This window comes from Symphalangus syndactylus, chromosome 13 (assembly GCF_028878055.3).
Source record: "Symphalangus syndactylus isolate Jambi chromosome 13, NHGRI_mSymSyn1-v2.1_pri, whole genome shotgun sequence".
NCBI lineage: Eukaryota > Metazoa > Chordata > Mammalia > Primates > Hylobatidae > Symphalangus > Symphalangus syndactylus.
In genome coordinates this window covers 76539878-76558749 of record NC_072435.2, presented here as the reverse complement: position 1 = coordinate 76558749, position 18872 = coordinate 76539878, and the positions used below count along the sequence as shown (strand labels likewise).

The following is an 18872-nucleotide window of genomic DNA, read 5'->3' as shown; positions in this document are numbered from 1 at the left end:
TATCCCAAAAATATCATACAATTAAACAAGAAAGGGATTTCGAAGTTATGTGGCCCAATCTCCCACCTGAGTGCCAGAGTCCACTAAATGAAATCCCTGACAGATGGCCATCAGTCTCTGCCTCTCTGAGAGGCAGTCATTTCTATTTACATGTATGAATTATACAGACTCTTAGCACTGGATATGCCAGTGATTCCCAAAACTGGATAATGATTTGAATCAGTATAGTTCCTTATGAATAAAAAATAAAACCTCCAACCCACATCATAGTCCTAAGACATCAGTTATCAAGAGATAGGGCATAGGAATCTTTATTATCAAAACTTTCCTCAAATGATAATCGTTGGCCAGGTTTGAGAACTACCTACATAGATTCGATAAAAATTTGGCAGTCCAGTTTCACTTTTTATTTTGTTTTTACATATTTCAGAGATTAAACAAAATACTCAATTGAAATAAAGTAACGAAGTGAGACCAAACCTCTTGACCTAAGACGTTTATGCAAGACTGTCTCTCTACTGTTCAGGGGAAAAAAAAAAAAAAAAAAAAAGCCCTGTATTTTTTTTTTTTGTAGTCAAAATTTACAATGGCTAATAACAGACATGGAGGGCTAAAAACTTCAAAACCCATAAATATGGTTTATAACACATTATTGGATAAATATAAGCTACATGATTTTTAAAATAAAATATTATTTCAGTGATGGTAACTGTAATTTGACGTCAACAGGCAAGGCAGATTCTTGAAAGGGAATACAATAACCTCTTGGCCCTGGGAACTGAAAGGCGACTGGATGAAGTAAGTCCACCTGTTATTCAAAAGAGAGCTGAGAGAGTAAAAGAAAAATAATAGAACATCTTTGTTTTTAAGGAATAGTGCTTGGAAATTAATCAAATGACTGTTCTATGGTTAGAATCAATAATTTTCTCCAGGTTTGTTGTTAAATATTCAATCTTATTACTTAATTTTGGAAAGAGCTATATTAATTCATAAATATTATCATTTCAGCAGGTAGAGATACTAAACAGTAATTTACAAAACTTTTGTATGAGTTGTGACTGCAAAATGTTGGGCAACATTATTTTAAAAAATTAGAAAAAAGTTAAAACACTAATGTTAATAAATTCAGCTTTTTAATGAAGAGTGCATGTATTTCTTAAATATCAGTATATCTTGCCAGGATATTTTAGAAAATTAAAATGAGGATAAAACTTGCTTCAATAAATGGAAAGCTTTTTATTATTTTGTATATCGATACTGAGTTTTCCTTCCAAACAGATTAATAACATTTTAACAGTCATAGAATTTGAAAGCTATATTGAGTATAAGAATCGCTATATAATATATGCATATTGAGTTATTTGGAAAATAATAAACATGTAAGTAGCCTCCCGAGATGAATTAATACAAGGGATATCAGCAAATGCTGTAGACTGTAGACATTTTAATAGTCTTTCTGAGTTTTTCTACAGGGTCTTTCTCGAAGAAGTGGGAAGGAAACCTGAGCATGAAATAGGAAATAAAGAGATGCATAATTCTGTGTTGCAAAGTACAGGTGTTCCTTGCTACAAAGACAAGCTGATTAAAATTATTTTGTGAAGAACTCAGCAAATTCAAATATGGACCAATCATTCTATATTCAAATAGGCAGGACAGATAATCTTGGTATTATAAAATCCACTCTGTCCTTTATGGTGGGGAGTATAGAGAGATAAGTTTTACAGTCTTGAACTCAGCTAACTTCTGATAAATTCACGCTCTTATTCAATCAGCATAATGATTAATATTTTTAAAAGCCTAGTCTTATAAGTTGCATGACAGTCTTTTAAATCCTTACTAGAAATTATTGATTCAAAAAGGTAGTCTTATAAACTCATACATCTTAAAATACAATTATTTTTACTTAAAAGTTGCAAAAAATTCTAATAAAAAATTATTGAAGAGTTGTCATATTGCTACATTCTCTTAGGAGCTGTCCAGGTGTGGGGTAGCTTCTTAATAGTAATGAACTAGAAGAAAACTCTATTGAGCCAATTAAATGAGATGCGACTCTTTGTCTTTAAACTATGCTGCTGCTTTTTCTTATTTTTAAAAGCACAAAATATAATTTTGTCATTTAAACCCTCTAGTCTCTTTTGTTCAATTGTATTTTTTTAGTGTGAGCAAAAATAGCCAACTTACTTAGAACAGTAGTGGACTCGTTTCTGAGGTGTTGCTGATCACATTCAGATTCCACTGAAATAATCTGAGAGGTGTCAACAAGCTTATACAGACTTTGACCCCAATTAAAAGAATTAACCCTATGTCACAAAAGCTTTTCCCCATGATGTTGTTGTTTATAGTTCTGTTAACTTTCTGCAGTAACAATATGTTGAAAGAACAGAAGTCAAGCACCATAATACAAACGCTCAACTCTAAAAACTGGCGCTTTTTTTTTTGACAGAGTTTCGCTCTTGTTGCCCAGGCTGGAGTGCAATGGTGTGATCTCGGCTCACTGCAACCTCCGTCTCCTGGGTTCCAGCGATTCTCCCACCTGAGCCTCCCAAGTAGTTGGGATTACAGGCATGCGCCACCACACCCATCTAATTTTGTATTTTTAGTAGAGACAGGGTTTCTCCATGTTGGTCAGGCTGGTCTTGAACTCCTGACCTCAGGTGATCTGCCCACCTCAGCCTCCCAAAATGCTGGGATTAAAGGCATCAGCCACCATGCCTGGCCAAAACTGGCTTATTTTTAAGCCCCTAGCTATGACACTGTAAGGAGTTGTGTAGCTCTACAGTGTAACATAGTGTTTTATAAAACTGAAGACTATTTATGCTTAATGCAAAAACTTCTCCAAGAATCAAGAAGTCGTAGAGGCTGCAACTGTGAAATTCTGTTTCTTTTCTACATTTACACACATTTGGAGATCTGGGGCAATGAAAAACACAGCAGTTGAGAAGAGTAGCAGACATCTCTTAATGTGCAAAATGGCTACCACACTGAAACAAAATGTAGATTTTAATGATAAGGATTGAAACAGTGGATATATGTTATTATACAAAAATGATTATATTTTTCCCTATTGACTTTAAATGTCCCTTAACTAATATAGCAGTCTACAAAGACTACCTTATAGAATTATTCACTATAACATAGCACAAATTACTATGTTGAGTGAATGTAGACTTATTATTCCAAATGCCAGAATGAAATCAAATGAGATATTAAGATACACAACATATACTTGGCTATAACTTCATGGCATAGATAGTCCTTCCCTAGGTAAGAAACAGTGAGATGAGAAGACAAGACCTATGTGGAATGATTCATATTTTCCTTAGAATTACACACAGAATATTCATTAACTGCTGAATTATATATTGCTACTTGCCAATTTGGAGGAAAATAATTGTGTCTGTAAAAGTACTTTGTGTATACAAAAAGAAGGAAGAGATTATTTCATTAAGGCATAACAAAATTAGCAACCAGAATTAAAATGTAATCGCTATGCTACATTCTAAAATAATGTGGATTCACCCTAGGATCTGTCCAAGTAGAGACACTAGCCTATGTGGGGTATGATGTTGCTTCCTGATGGTAATGAACTAGAGAAAAAGTCTACTGGGCCAATTAAATGGGATGTGACTCTCTGCCTCTGTGTATATTAAAATACACATTATTAAAATGTAATCAGGGTAACATTATGCTTTCAGTGGTACCCAAAGACCACATGTACTTATTGAAAGGATGGTGTCCAGGCTACACAGATTTTTCACCAAATTGCAAGTTAATTCTGTGTCTCCTAAAACTTCACAAATCACATATTTAGAGTTTCCTGTACAGATATTATAATAGGCTACAGTATCTCATATTAGCTATGCCATCTCAAATATAGATTTCCCTAAAATGAATACCTACATTGTTTTTGTGTACATAGAAGTAATTTCATTCAAGTGTCTGAGTTAAATGTAGTCTACTCAACAACTGATTAAATTAAGTATATCATCTCATTCCATAAAACCAGTAGGCATAAAGTGGAACAATGTATGTCCAATATTTATTTTGGAAAACATTGGTGGCTTATTTTAAGCTTTCAAGGATATTTACTGTATAGATGTCAGACCTTAAATTTGAAATTGTATGAAAAGTTTTATTTAAAAATTTATATATCAAATCTCCTATAGTCTTGTTTTGGAATCATAGAACTATCTCGATAAAGCATGATTCCATATGTATACCTGACAGACTAAATGTAAATAATCTATGTTACATGTTTCTAAGCACACAGCTTTAAGCACACAGACTAGTTTACTTGTTTTCTTAACATCACATTATAACTGTACTGGCAGAGTGATGACAAGAACTTCAGACGTGGATCAACCTGGAGAAGGCAGTTTCCTCCTCGTGAAGTACATGGAATCAGCATGATGCCTGGGTCCTCAGAAACATTACCAGCTGGATTTAGGTTAACCACAACCTCTGGGCAGTCAAGAAAAATGACAACAGATGGTACAGTAGTTTTGCATTGCTGCTTATAAAGCAAAAGGCTTGTTTAGCCAAAGCTAGTATAATTCTCTGACCTTGCTTTCTGGAATTATTTTCTTGAGTTGGTTTGCTCTGCTTGAAATTTACTTTGCTCTCATCACAAACCAGACTCCTTTTTACACTGCTATTGCATGAACTCATGGCACTTTATTCACATTTTCAAAATAATTTATAACATCCTAAAAAGAACAATTTGGCTAATGTCCACCTCTAGGAGGAACAATAAACATGTGCAGGATTTGTGTTTCTTTAGTCTTCTATTCCCAAAATTAACAATTTGTTTAAGTTAGAGGTTGGACTTGGACTAAAGATCCATAGTAAATGAAAAGTAACTCCACTATCTCCCTACATGTTTAAATACTGCGAGTTCTGTATGTCATCTTAGAAATTCACTCATCAGATATTTTTCCGTCTAACCAAAGCAGAAGCCCTTAAATAAACAAGCCATGAACATGAGAAGAGAATTAAAGAAACACAAAACACAGTAATTTCCCAATTACTATTTCCTTCTGTGGACATTAGACTTAAGCTATCTAATTTACAAAACAAAAGTCATTCCAGAGGAGTGACAACTTTGAAATAGTGGTCACAAAATTATTTCTGTTTGGGAGGCATTAAAGAAAAATAATCCCACGCTATTTGTTAAGATAATCACCTAGCATCATTATTTCTTTTCAAGGTCATAGTTATTATAACTCAAATTTAGTTCCAGCATAAACTGTGATCTTGATCTACATTTCTTACAACTTGTTAATACAGTGGAACATGTCAGCGAAATTCGTGAGGAATTTAACATCATTACCATTAGTGTAGAAGTTCTTCAATACTTGGAGAGGAAAAAAAATCCACTATAATGAGTTCTCTAAGATCAATCTCCGTATCAAAATCAGAAGCACCCTGGGGAGCTGCTCTTGTTACAGATTTCATCTAAGGAGGGAATACATAACAACTCAAAAGCTCAGGTCAATTACATTGGGATGAATTTTCATTAGGAACTTGATCTAGAGAAGAGGAATGTGAGTGGCTTATATCTGAGAGAAAGAAGGTCTACTAATATGTTCAGAATCCCTGTATGCAGGGAAAATAAATCTTTCTCATCTGAAATCTTGTACTCAATCATCCAAGTCCCTCTAAAGCCCTTTTCTCCATTTGCAGTTGCTTCATCAAGACTGCAGAGGTTAGACAACTCCACTGTTCGCACATACTCATGTTGACAAGCCACTCAAAGGAGGCAGCACTGACCTGCTGTGAGTAGTTTCCCTTTGGCTGACAAAAAAAAAGACAAAAAAATGGAACCTACATAGATTAATAAATATACACTATACTCTTTGGTATGCCCTAGCAGTACAGAAGTGAGATAACCCTTTTGAATTGCTTCAGGGGAAAAAGAAATCTTTGTCTTGTAACACTTAGTCTAGCGTTTCCTGTCACCATCTGTCTCCTATGGTTTAAGGTCTGCCTGTTGGAGGCCTATCACTGTATTATTACACATCATGGGTTGCCACTACACTGTTTTCTACTTTTTAGTACCATTTCCTATTGAGTAACTTAGCATTTTATTGATAATAATTCAGCACTTTAAAAAATCCTATCTTTTTAAGTGTATATTTTATATAAGGAAGCCAAGGTAACGGATGGGGATTTAAGCAAGTTCAGAGAGTCAAATAGCAACAGACAGGAAAATGATTTAGAGATGGTTTCATATGAAAAAGTAGAAACTTGCCGAGGCAGGTGGATCACTTCAGGTCAGGAGTTAGAGACCAGCCTGGCCAACATGGTGAAACCTCGTCTCTACTAAAAATACAAAAAGTAGCCAGGCATGGTGTTGCACTCCCATAATCCCAGCTACTTGGGAGGCTGAGGCAAGAGAGTCACTTGAACCTGGGAGGCAGAAGTTGCAGTGAGCGGAGATGGTGCCACCGCACTCGAGCTTGGGTGACAGAGCGTGACTCCGTCTTAAAATAAATCAATAAATAAATAGTAGAAACTGTGAAAAATTCAAACCTTTATTACATTGTTTCTTATCAATCTGATTTACACTTGCTAAAAACAAATATAAATTTTAAGTATTTAAGACTTACAGGAACAAAATAAAATTACTTTATAAGAATGGAGGATAGGACCAGCACAAAACCTTCCTATGTAACCATAAATACCAAGCATTTGATTTTAAGGAAATACCAATTAATGAAAGCTACTTTAAAATCCATATAAAAATGAGGTTTTATTGAAAAACAGTCTTAATAGTAAAATTGTGGTTTCCTAGATTTACAAATGTCAAATGTTCATAATTTTTTTCAACCTAAAACTATGCTTTACCAAAATATTTAACCACTTTCGATGAATCAATATTTTGGAAAAATACTTTTTAAGAGCGATATTTAGAACAAAATGTGTGCACAGGGATAAGAGAAACCAGTTATAGACAGAGGAACAGCTCGCCTTGTGCTGTTTTTCATTGCCTTGAACTAAAAGCTCCACAGAATTTATTGTTGGTCTTTTGGGCTTAAGATGGGAGCAGATATGCTGCCTTATTTGGATCACTATTTGAAGCTGATAAAATAAAAAGCATCCCGATAAGAGATTTAATTTCATAATGTACAACCCTTACATTAAAATTTTAATTATGGTATATAATTTGGCATCTAATTAGACATGATTTAAAGTGTATAATAATTTGGCTAAATAAGAGGTCTCCCAAAATACTGTTTATAATAGATTCTACACATAGCATTATAATTTCTTCAGGAAATGAACACTTCACTAATTTACAAATGACTATTTAATATGTTCAATAGTGCTTGCTTCTTAGCTCTTAAGTGATGGGTAGAGTTACTCTATTTGCAATCTGTTTTTTGTGCATGACATTCTAGTTCATATTTCCTAGTTTTTACCATTAATTGGGATAACAGTATTCATTTACAATAATTCAATCTAGGACAACCATTTTTTGTTTTGGTGAAACAATAACACTTTTGTTATTAAAATAATCCAGAGCATACTACTTGCTGTTTCTTTTGTGTCAGTAATAGCAATTGTGAGCTTTTTCTAAGTACATTATGGCTGAAAAGAATCAGCAAAGCCATACTACTGCCACAAACGTTTAAAATAGGTGACTTATTATCATTATTTATTTTATTTTATTTATTTATTTATTTATTTATTTTTTTTTTTTTTTTTTTTTTTTTTTTTTTTTTTTTGAGACAGAGTCTCGCTCTGTCGCCCGGGCTGGAGTGCAGTGGCGCAATCTCGGCTCACTGCAAGCTCCGCCTCCCGGGTTCACGCCATTCTCCTGCCTCAGCCTCCGAGTAGCTGGGACTACAGGCGCCCGCCACCGCGCCCGGCTAATTTTTTGTATTTTTTAGTAGAAACGGGGTTTCACCGTGGTCTCGATTTCCTGACCTCGTGATCCGCCCGCCTCGGCCTCCCAAAGTGCTGGGATTACAAGCGTGAGCCACTGCGCCCGGCCTATCATTATGTTTTGTAACAAATAAAGGTATTTTTAAGAACTCTAAAATATATGAACTAGAATATAAATCTACATTATGAAATAGGTCAATTCAACCCAATTTATTAATTAGCAAGTTGTAAATTTTTCAGAAGGCATGCTAACATTTTGCATAACTACCTTTGTTTACATTACTGCCATGTTTTCCACAAAGTTGAGCAAATTCTATTTGTTAAGCTCCCCTGCACCAAATTGGAGAAAAGCAAATGTTAATTACATACAGCTGTTGGCTACATCCTAGCTGATTTCCTTCTCGTGATATTTTAGGACAGGAGTAAGCAGGCTGCATGGAGGTACACCACAGAGGAGTAGAATGAGATTTCCCAGTCTGGGACTTTTCAGTGAACTAATGCTATCCATTGTATATTTTAGATGGCGTCTTTTCAGTCTACTCTACCTAAAGTGCACTACCATCTAAGAAGACGAGCAGTGAAAACCTTTGTGAAAACTGAATTCTAAGGAAATAATGATGTCATGACTTATTAAAAGCTGAAAAATGTGATTTTTGGGGGGAGTCAGACATTACATTTGATTAGTTTACTACAATTGTAATAAAATGCTTAAGTCATTTGAATAATAAACATCATCTACATCATAAACTCTGTACAACAGATGCTTTTATGAAATGAAGCCAGTTGTTTTTCATGTTTTATTGTAATATACTAGGCAATTATGTATTACTGTGCATTTCTTTTTAAATGTGTAAGTCTTATGTAAATGGATATAAATATGATTTTTTAAAAAATAAAATATATGGTTCACAGAGTCTCGAGTGCAAACATTTGACAGTTCCAAGTACTGTTTGTATTTTACCATTCCACCATTTTTACAGTTTTTGAATTGTTAATAGTCAAATCAATACGTTTCCTTGAAGCATGTCTCATGCTTCAACGTGTTTCTCCTTCAAGTCAAGTCTGTCAATACTTAAAGCTGAACAACCTGCCTCTGATCATGTAAAAAAGAATGATTTAACCTGGAACCGGAGCCAAAAATAGAGCTTTAAAGGCAATCAGGGATGTCCTATATCTTTAGAAATAGCACTGTGATGGCTCGATCTCCTTTTCAATACAAAACAAAGCCAAGCTGTTTACAAGGGTGAAAAGCAATTATTTAAAAATTTATATTAAAAAACCATAATCTTCTCTTGTTACCTGTGGACCAAGAAAAAAAAAACAAACTTCTTTACTAAGAACCACATGTTCATTCAATTATCTTGAACTGCCAGCCAGTACTGGACAGTGAATGTCAACCACCGCAGAGTCTGAGGCTCATTTCCACTAGAGAAAACAAAACCCAAGATACCTTTCCCTTTTGTCAATGTAACAGGGCATTAGCCAGACTCACGTCTAATGTGATAAGCTTTTAGCCAAGATGGCCTTGTTGGGACTTCCCTGAAGTCAGTTTTATCAGAGGAAATAAATGAAAGACAGAATGATTAACATATATAGTGTATAAAAGTATAGAAGAGTAATCTCTTCCCTGTGGCTTTATTTGGTGGTGTTACTGTTGTTTATTCTTTGTTTATATGGGAGATTCAAAGTAAAGCCTATTTAATAATACCATTTATCTAACTGCTGATTTTCTGCTGCTTGATCTTATTAAGCGCAAGACCTGTCATTAGTAATTTCTTTTCTGTATTTTAATTTGCTATGTTTGCACGTACATTACATTTGTTTTGATGTCTATTTTTATTTAACAGATTCAGTCAAAAGGTAATGATAACAGAAACCCTTTCCATCGTCAATAAAAAAAAAATAATTCCAGTTCTCTGTTTAAGCTTTGTTTTCTAGTCACATAAGGCTCGACAATTTACTATCAGGAAATGTGTTCTTTGGGTGACCCAAATATTTAGCTTCAAAATTGAGTCTGCCACAAGAGGGAGATCTAAACTTGCTTATGGGAGTGATCTTAAATTTTTCTAAAAATGTGGCCTGAGTAGGAACAATGAGTAGGAGCTTTCTAAGCTCATCTAAACACGGGCATCTTGATTCATAGAAATGAAATAGAATATAGGAACTACGACATTATAATGCCATAACTAGATTTGTATCTACTATTATATACCACTCAATCACTAAAATCAATTTCTTTCTTTTAAAGATCAAGTTAGAAAGATTAATCATCTATAATAGACACTAACATATAGTGATGCAAAAGATCCAGCTATTTCCCTCAAAAAAGCATAAAATATGTTTTAATTTATAAGATAACTTCTACTAGATTCTAAAATCTATTTAATGGATTAAGCTCAGAATCTCAACACGTTACCTTTTCATCATCAACATTATAAATTTTCACATTTTTAATGTTCAGAACCTTTCAAATACAATTTTATATAAACAAAACTGGTTTTTAAATGTAGGATAGGTCTCATTTAAATATGTTTAATGTATTTTCACAAGCAAAGTAATTCAATGAATTGGAAAATACTATAACTTCTGAAAGCACTTTATATTTTCATTTTCCAATAACTTACAGTAAGAAATCCTATGAAAATACCAAACGAAGACCTCACAGAATTTATTCTAGCAAGTTTTAAGTATGGCTGCATTTTTTAGTAATATTATATTGTTGTTTTGAAAGATACATTTAATTCAGAATATTTAAAGTACTATCTAGCAAAAGTGATTTACGGTTAGTAGTAAAATAGAATAACTTTTTTCTCCAAAATTTTAAGCAGTCTGATGATTCAAGTGTATCTTTCTCGCCCTATTTTTTCATCACATAAAAGTAACAACATTCTTTGATGTTGCAATTCCCCAGTGAGACACAGGATATAGCCACTTCCCCAGACTCAAGCACTGTTTTCCATTCCCATCCAATTGGAAAATAACCCAAGTCTGCTTGCTGAGATGTCGCTTCAGATTTGATTACCAGAAAAAATGTGCAAGAGGACCAAAGATGCAACCTTTACCTAATTCTTGGATCTGCCTGAGTTTAAACCTTGCAAATGAACAATGATACACATTCAGGTAAATAATTTGCCATTTCAAATTAACTGACTCTTATTTGAAAAAAAAAAAAGGAAACAGATTCAACTCCTAAGACATTAAAATGAGTATTAATGAAGACCACAGTTGTGACAATGGATAAAATGTACCAATGAAAGAGGCAATTCAATGATTCCCAACAGCTTCAAATTAGAGAGTGTCTATGTAGCTGGTTTAATTCAGTCTACTAACATAATTAAAAGGAAAAAGTAGATGAATATATTTTTCCAGGTATAACAATCAAGAAGGAAATTTAAGTAAATAGGAATTTACTTTGAGAAGCTATTTATTTTGCAGCCTTCGGTCCAAAATAAGTCAACATTTTCAGAATTTTTTATATAAGTCGTAGGTCATTTTTATAACAATAAACCTTCTTCTATCATCTATTTATCTCTCACATGCATTTCATGTACCCTGAGTATTATGTTACAACAATCTGCTCTTGATAGTAATGTTCCTGATAGATTAAAAGATTGAGAAATACTTGAAGAGCGATCAAAGATACAATGAGCATGGTATACTTTTGGGTTAAAATGTATTCTTTGATAACTGATGTCATATAGATCCCCAAGTAAGTCAAATATTTAATTTCCTACATCTGTCTACCTTAGTTAACTGGCCCATTCCTATAAGCTTAACCAAAAACTCACTTTACAATTATTTTAAAAAAATATTTAAGAGATTTTTAGAAGTTAAATGGAAAGATACTTTTGGACATTACAATATTTTTAATGAGTTATTATTTTAAAATTAGAGATTTCACATAAAAATCAGGATTCTTTTTTTTCTCTTTAAAAAAACAGAGGCTCTTGCAACAGGAGACCTGCCTCCTTTTTGGGCCATATTCTGCTGTGTCCGCTGCTCCTTGAGGTGTAGCAGGTGATCTGCAGTCTTCACCATTTTCTACTGTCCTTTGTCCCTCAGACGTAGTGGCTTAAGTTCACTTCAAAATCACCTAGACATTACACTACCTGCCTGGAAACCTTCTTGTCTCTAACCTAATGTAAAAACCTTGATGTTTCTTTCTTAAGAGTTTTCCTTGCCACTCTACCCCATTCGTACATCGATTCCTTGTTTCCACAGGAATCTGGAATCATTTAGATATACGTAGTCAACTAAGAACCTGAGACATGAAGAGGGGCTCCCAGGAGCCCTCATCTCAGGATTGGACTAAATGATCTCTTTGTTCTCTGCCAGGCATGTGGTTTTTTTTTTTGTTGTTTTTGTTGTTTTGAGATGGAGTCTTACTCTGTCACCCAGGCTGGAGTACGGTGGAGGAACTTGGCTCACTGCAACCTCCGCCTCTTGTATTCAAGTGATTCTCCTTGCCTTAGCCTCCCACCACCACGCCTGGCTTATTTTTGTATTTTCAGTAGCTACAGGGTTTCACCATGCTGGCCAGGCTGGTCTCGAACTGCTGACCTCAAGTGATCCGCCTGCCCAGCCTCCCAAAGTGCTGGGATCACATGCTGAACCAGGTCAGAGATGTGGTTTTCCTTGCGTGAGTAAGAAAAGACCTGAAGGTACAGCTATAACCCCGGTGTTCTGCTTTCCCTCAGAAAATGTATAGAAAAGCCCTCCTACCTAGATAATAATTTCATCTGTCTAGATGATTACCTAAACTTCCCATTTCATCTATTTTATTTAAAACAATGTGAGCATCTAAGGAATACTAGAAAATATCTAAAATTTCTACAAGAAAAATTTTAATTATTTTCTGACTTCAAGTTTTAGATTTTGCATCAGAACTACAGATTCTTGGTTTCAGGAAGTGGCTCTATATTAGTGTTGTTTTCAATTAAAAGTGTTCCACTTAGGAGGTACAATTTTAAAAATAATATACTAGATACGTTTTTCCTAAAGCAGTAGATGACATTTAATAAGCCATGTTATAGATAACTAATAACAGTGCTAACAGGGTCAAATCAAACAAAAGGCCAAAAGGCACAGGTCTTTCACGTTTTCATTAGATTTGTTTAGGCCAAGTTTTACAATTCACATTTCAGTTTGCAAGTAATTTCTACTGAAATATTTATTTCTGAGAAACAACTCAAATAATTTAATTTCAATTAAGAAATTAACTCAAATCAACTCAAAATAGGAATAAGACAAACCCATTATGCTTGCTTCAGCATTTCTTCTACGTGGCCAAAAATGCTGGGGTCTTCAATTGTAGAAGTTATCTGGAAAAAAAATTAGGGTCAGGTGAATACTCTTCCTTGAATTTCTTCTACTCTTTCTATAATTAATTATATGCAATGCTGTTTTCCCCATTGTCTTGTAATATTCATATGGAAAGTTTAAAAATAGGGAACTTTGAACCTAATATATTAATACTCATCTGTAGTTTTCTAGAGTAAAAAAATAAACAGTTCAGTTAGCAAAACTATTGGACCTAGATGGTATTTTCTCTAGAGTTGGAGTTCCTCTTAAGAGTTTTCTATATATTTCTATAGAAAGAATGTTTCTTTTTGGTCATTTGTTCACATAACTACTCCTTACTGTTGCATTGCCTTTTATTATCTTAATGATAAAAATAGGTATATCTTTGCACACATAACGTACACACAAATTAAAAGAAAACATATGATTGAATCAGCCTAAGATTTCCTAAAATAATTACAAAATTAGCATTTATCAGTTAGAGCATTTTAAATATCTACTGCCGCCAGCCTCAATTATTTTGCTTTCTCATTCACTAATTGCCATTAATTACTATAATAAGGAAAATGTACCTTTTAATTCAATAGGATTAAGTTTCCACAAATTTGTTTGAATTTAACTGATAATTACTAAGAGAAAAAATATTTTAGCAGGCAGCAGTGGCTCAGGCCTGTAATCCCAGCACTTTGGGAGGTTGAGGCAATCAAATCACTTGAGCCCAGGAATTCAAGACCACCCTGGGCAACATAGTGAGAACACTACCTCTATAAATACAAAAGAAAAAAATTAGCCAGGCACAGTTGCATGCACCTGTAGTCCCAACTACTCATGAGGCTGATGTGAGAGGATCTCTTTAGATCAGAACTTTGAGGCTGTAGTGAGCTATGATTGTGCCACTGCACTACAGCCTGGGTAATAAAGCAAGACTCTATCTCTAAATAAAAATAAATAAATAAAAATATTTTCACACATTGGTTCTTATCATCAAAGCATATGTTCTTAACTAATCTGAGTTTCTTTCCAAAACCTTCATTCCTACAGAAGGAATGGCTATATAATCTCTCCCTTAACATTAAAAAATAGTACTATTATGTGTTTTCTAGGGATGCAATTCATATTTGAGAACCATTGTTAAGAGCTTTGCTGATGCCAAAGAAATGAAGAAAAATATCTTAGAACCCAGGATTAAATATCTTTGATAATTTACCTTGTATGGCTTGCCATTGACAATGGCAGATAAAGCTGATCGGGGGATCTTGCCAGATCTAGTTTTGGGTAGCTGTTTGACAAACACTGCATTTCGAAAAGCGGCCACAGGGCCAATGTTCTGTCTAACGTGTTTCACAATTTCTTCCAAAACTTGCTCCTCTGTTGCATTTATATCTAGAGAGAAAGTTCAGATGGTAAGCACTGAATTAACCTTACTTAATTATTCAGGTCCCAAGCAATCAGGGAGAACAAAGATCTCTCACCTTTTCTCAATACACAGAGTGCTAAGGGGACATGACCTTTTAAGGGATCTTCCTTGCCAACAACAGCACAGTCTGCCACGGTACCATGGGAAAGGATTGACTGTAATAAGGAAAGGCATTCATTTAGAATATACATATTTACCATATATGTACATTCAACACATAGATACAGATATGGATATACAAACACATATAATTTCAGTTGGGGAAAAAAGTGCATGTAAGACAAGCCAAAAATCCATTGCTGCCTATTGAAAATTCATAAGTAATTTACATCATTACTACTGAAGTGAATGCTTAGAATCCCCATGGTAGTCACTAAAGGTTGACTGTAATTAAGACAAATTGCTCAGCTAAGCCGGAAAGTAAGGAAATGGTTTCTTTGTCTCAGTTGTTTATTAATGAAGTCAGAGAAAATGTGTAGTCGATACCATATGTAAACAAACCTCTGCAAACAGGCAGCCTCATGGCGATTTGGTCTTAATGCTGGCTGCCATAGGCATACCTTCCAGAGGAATCCAAGGCTGCCCTATGGCTAAATAATAACTTTATTTCTGAGTCTGTTAGTGAACAATGAAATTCTTTTAGTGGCCACCCATCCAGAGATGATTTTCCAGGACTTGCAGAGGCTGGATATGGAGAAAGGCCCTGACATCAGATAATCCCCACTGCTGAGGAACTATATTCATATTGCTCGCTTCAAGTTCACAAAGCTGGTATCTATCTGAAATCAAACAAACCCATAGAGTTGAGTAATCACATGAAATACAGATGCTTAGGGTTGAAAAATATATATATGTATATATATATACGTATATACGTATGTATATATACACGTATATATATATGGTGACGGGACTTTTAAAAATGCATATTCAAAATGTTCTTTTCTGAAATATTAATAGTTATTTCGGTGACCCCAATAATCATTATTTCAGTGACTCTCTAGCTCTAATAGCTAGAGAAAACAGTGAGCAAACTTTTAACCAACAGCACATCTGGCAGTCCTTGTTCTTTCTTCTATTCATTCATTCAATGAATATTTACTAAATGACTCCTGTGTTGCAACCATTCACTGGGCTCAGGGGTGATCAAAAATAGCGTATTGCTTCAAGATGCTTTCAGTCTAGTAGTGGAGACAGATATTAATAAATAATTATGAATATCTATTCTAAACGTCTAAATACAAAAGTGATAAGGGCTCTGGGGAATTTTTTTTATATGAAAGATACAGCAAAAGCAACCAATTTTGCCGAAAGATATGGGCCTCAAAAACTTTTTCTTTAGGAAATAACAATGAGTAGATCTGAAGGATGAGTAGGTATTTATTAGGCAAGGAGAAGGGGATGGGGCAAAAACCCTGGGGAAGGACTTCATAGGTACCATCCATACCTCAAAGAGACCAGTGTGGCTGGAAAGCAGAGAACAAAAAGAGTGAGAATGGAAGAGATGGAGCTACAGAGGTGGAGAGGTATTGTGCTAGGAACTTCCAACTCATTTTAGCATTCCTGGGAAGGTGATAAATCATTTTCAGTAGTTGAGAAGGAGATGCAAGATCAGAGTAGATTTAATATTGGGGTTTTATGTTTGTTTGTATGTTTATTTGTTTGAGACAAGATTTCACTCTGTCACCCAGGCTGGAGTGCGCTGGCATGTTCATAGATCACTGCAGCCTCAACCCAGGCTCAGGTGATCCTCCAACCTCAGCCTCCTGTGTAGATGGTTCTACAGGTGCACCATGGCTGGCTAATTTTTTGTATTTTTTGTTTGTTTGTTTTTGTAGAGATGGGGTTTCACCACATTCCCTAGGCTGGTCTCAAACTCCCAGGCTCAAGCAATCTACCTGCTTCAGCCTCCCAAAGTGCTGGGATTACAGGCATAAGCTACCACACCCAGCTATGTTTATTTTTTTTAAGTAGTTTTAGATTCATAGCAATATCAACTAAGAAAGTAGGATTCTCATACACATCTTACCACTACATACACACAGCCTCCCCCATTATCAAAAGTTTGTACCAGAGCAATACAATTGTTGCAACTGATGAACCAAAATTGGCATACCATTATCATCCTAGTTCACAGTTTACATTACTACATTATGGTCTACTCTTGTACATGCCTGAGTTTCGTCAAATGTATAAGACAGGTATCCACCATTATAGTATCACGCAGAATAGTTTTACTGACCTAAATACTCCCTGTGCTCTGCTCATTCATCCTTTCCCTTTCCCCTAACCCTTGGCAACCACTGATCTTTATATTGTCTTCAAGTCCTTTTCCAGAATGTCATAATTGGAATCACTCAGTATGTAGCCTTTTCAGATTAGCTTCTTTCACTTCAGAGTGGATTCTGAAAAGCACAGACTTATTTTAGTTTCATCGTGGAAAATAAATAAAGAATTGTTGAGAGTGGGTGACACAGCTTATATAGGAAAACCAGCTGAAAGGATACTACAGTAGGCTAAGGTCACGATAGTAAGAATAAAAAGATGTGGTGAGATCAGAGAGACAACTTTTACTGCCAGATATATGTTTTAGTACTTACTGTAGTCAATCATTAGTCATGAAAAATAATACTTTGCTGTACCAGATAGGATATAGACTTGGAAAGTTAGATGCTATGAATTCTGACTTGGTATTCCCTTAATGAGTAAAGAACATCTCTTTTTCCTGGCTAACCAGAGTTGTAATCCTCAAAAATTATTAGTGTTTATTGGTGCCATGACTCTCTGTACCTGAGTTCCTAAAATGCCAAGGTATCTGTTCAAATCACTGTTAAAAAATAAATCACCCACATATTTTGTCACCTAACCAATATGACTAGAGTTTTAACTAAGTTTAATGTCAAAACATCTAGTTTGCCACTCTTTCACTTTGTTATTTGAAATTTTACTAAGTTTTTGTCCTTTTAGAAGTGGATGGGAAAATGTTGATTGTTTTTCTATAAAAGCGAGGAGTATTTTAAGATCGGAAGAAATACATAACAACATTTCCTATAGTATAATATTAGAGTTTCCCATTTTTGCCTACTGCAGATAAATTCTTAAAAATTGTGAGAAGCAAAATCATTTTCAATAATTATGTGTCATATCTAAGTGACATCAAATATTATTCATCTATCAGTTTTTAAAATGTCATAAAGGAAGGGTGGTAGCTTTTTATGTTGGCCCCACAAATAATATTTGCATGCCAAGTGATGATTTCAACAACTGAATCATTAAAAGGGAAAGCGTTGAAATATGTCTTGGCAACATTCAAGGGACAGAAGCCAACCAAATGTCCTATGGGGGGAAAAATATCAAAAACCATATTAATGCATTCCCTCCAAATAAAATATACGAAGCATCTGTGATTAACTGGCATTTAAGTACCTAAAATAGTGACGGAACTTAAAAGGCAATTGTCTCACCACAAGTGAGTATATAAATGTTATGGGATTAGGACTAGTAAATTCCTGTCATCTGTTGTTTCTTAGGTATTGCCAATTTTGCATAGATTTTAACGAATTTAAAATATTTTAAGGCTTCACTGAGCTGACCTACACAGGTTTTTCAATTACATTTTTAAGAATCTTAATTTAAAAAATTAGTTCAAATCAAACACCATCATAAGATGGGAGGAGCCAGTTTGCAGTGCGATATTGTCTATGCAATGGTTCAAAGAAGACGAATTTTTAAAAATTTCCTCTGACATTGGAGTAATCTAGGAAACTTGTCAGAGAGATTCCAGATACTCATCAATATTCATGTGAATACTCAGGAAATATTCAGCAATGTTGCAACTACTTAAATCCAATAGTCATTTAATGCTTGGTAGAATTGAAATGGCAAGGCATCTTAGTTGGATACACAGTCACTTTATGGAAATATATTCAATGTTGAAGAATCATTCCTAAAATAGCAAACAAAATAGCTAACTTGGAAAACAAACAGTGACATTTTGGTTAGAACAACTTTCCAAAAGGCAAAAGGCATGTGAACAGTGTCCTAAGTAGGCTTTAAAGGCAGTATGTTAACACCAGATTTCCAAGTTCCCACAAATATTAGTGGGATTATTTAACAAACCTACACTTAAGCTACAAGTGAAAGAGTGAAATTAGAGAGCCCAATTTGTTTCCTGTACATATCTTTGTATGAAAAGGCCTGAAGATTTCTTCACATGAAAAGCCACAGCAGTCAAAGAGAACTGAGCAAGAACAATCACATTAGCTTC

General features: G+C 34.6%; 2 protein-coding genes across 28 annotated transcripts in view; one reads left to right on the top strand and one right to left on the bottom strand.

Annotated features, from left to right (window-relative positions):
- The window catches only part of PPFIA2 (PTPRF interacting protein alpha 2), a 516856-nt gene extending 507058 nt beyond the window's left edge, over positions 1-9798 (top strand). For 13 of the 15 annotated variants that reach the window (XM_055236852.2, XM_055236853.2, XM_063615109.1 and 10 more), the window contains 4 exons: positions 730-798; positions 4332-4491; positions 5683-5774; positions 8408-8697. In XM_055236852.2, coding sequence (XP_055092827.1) covers positions 730-798; positions 4332-4491; positions 5683-5741 — 288 coding nt within the window. In that variant the 3' untranslated portion in view covers positions 5742-5774; positions 8408-8697. Of the gene's footprint in view, positions 1-729; positions 799-4331; positions 4492-5682; positions 5775-8407 lie in introns of all 15 variants that reach the window. The other 2 variants (XM_055236863.2, XM_055236856.2) reach the window with 2 other exon arrangements.
- The window catches only part of ACSS3 (acyl-CoA synthetase short chain family member 3), a 515807-nt gene that overhangs the window by 50533 nt on the left and 446402 nt on the right, over positions 1-18872 (bottom strand). For 9 of the 13 annotated variants that reach the window (XM_063615114.1, XM_063615116.1, XM_063615118.1 and 6 more), the window contains 3 exons: positions 14661-14760; positions 14396-14571; positions 12710-13208 (listed from right to left, as the gene is read on the bottom strand). In XM_063615114.1, the coding sequence (XP_063471184.1) occupies positions 13143-13208; positions 14396-14571; positions 14661-14760 (342 nt within the window). In that variant the 3' untranslated portion in view covers positions 12710-13142. Of the gene's footprint in view, positions 1-12709; positions 13209-14395; positions 14572-14660; positions 14761-18872 lie in introns of those variants that run through there. The other 4 variants (XR_008650037.2, XM_063615113.1, XM_055236870.2 and 1 more) reach the window with 1 other exon arrangement.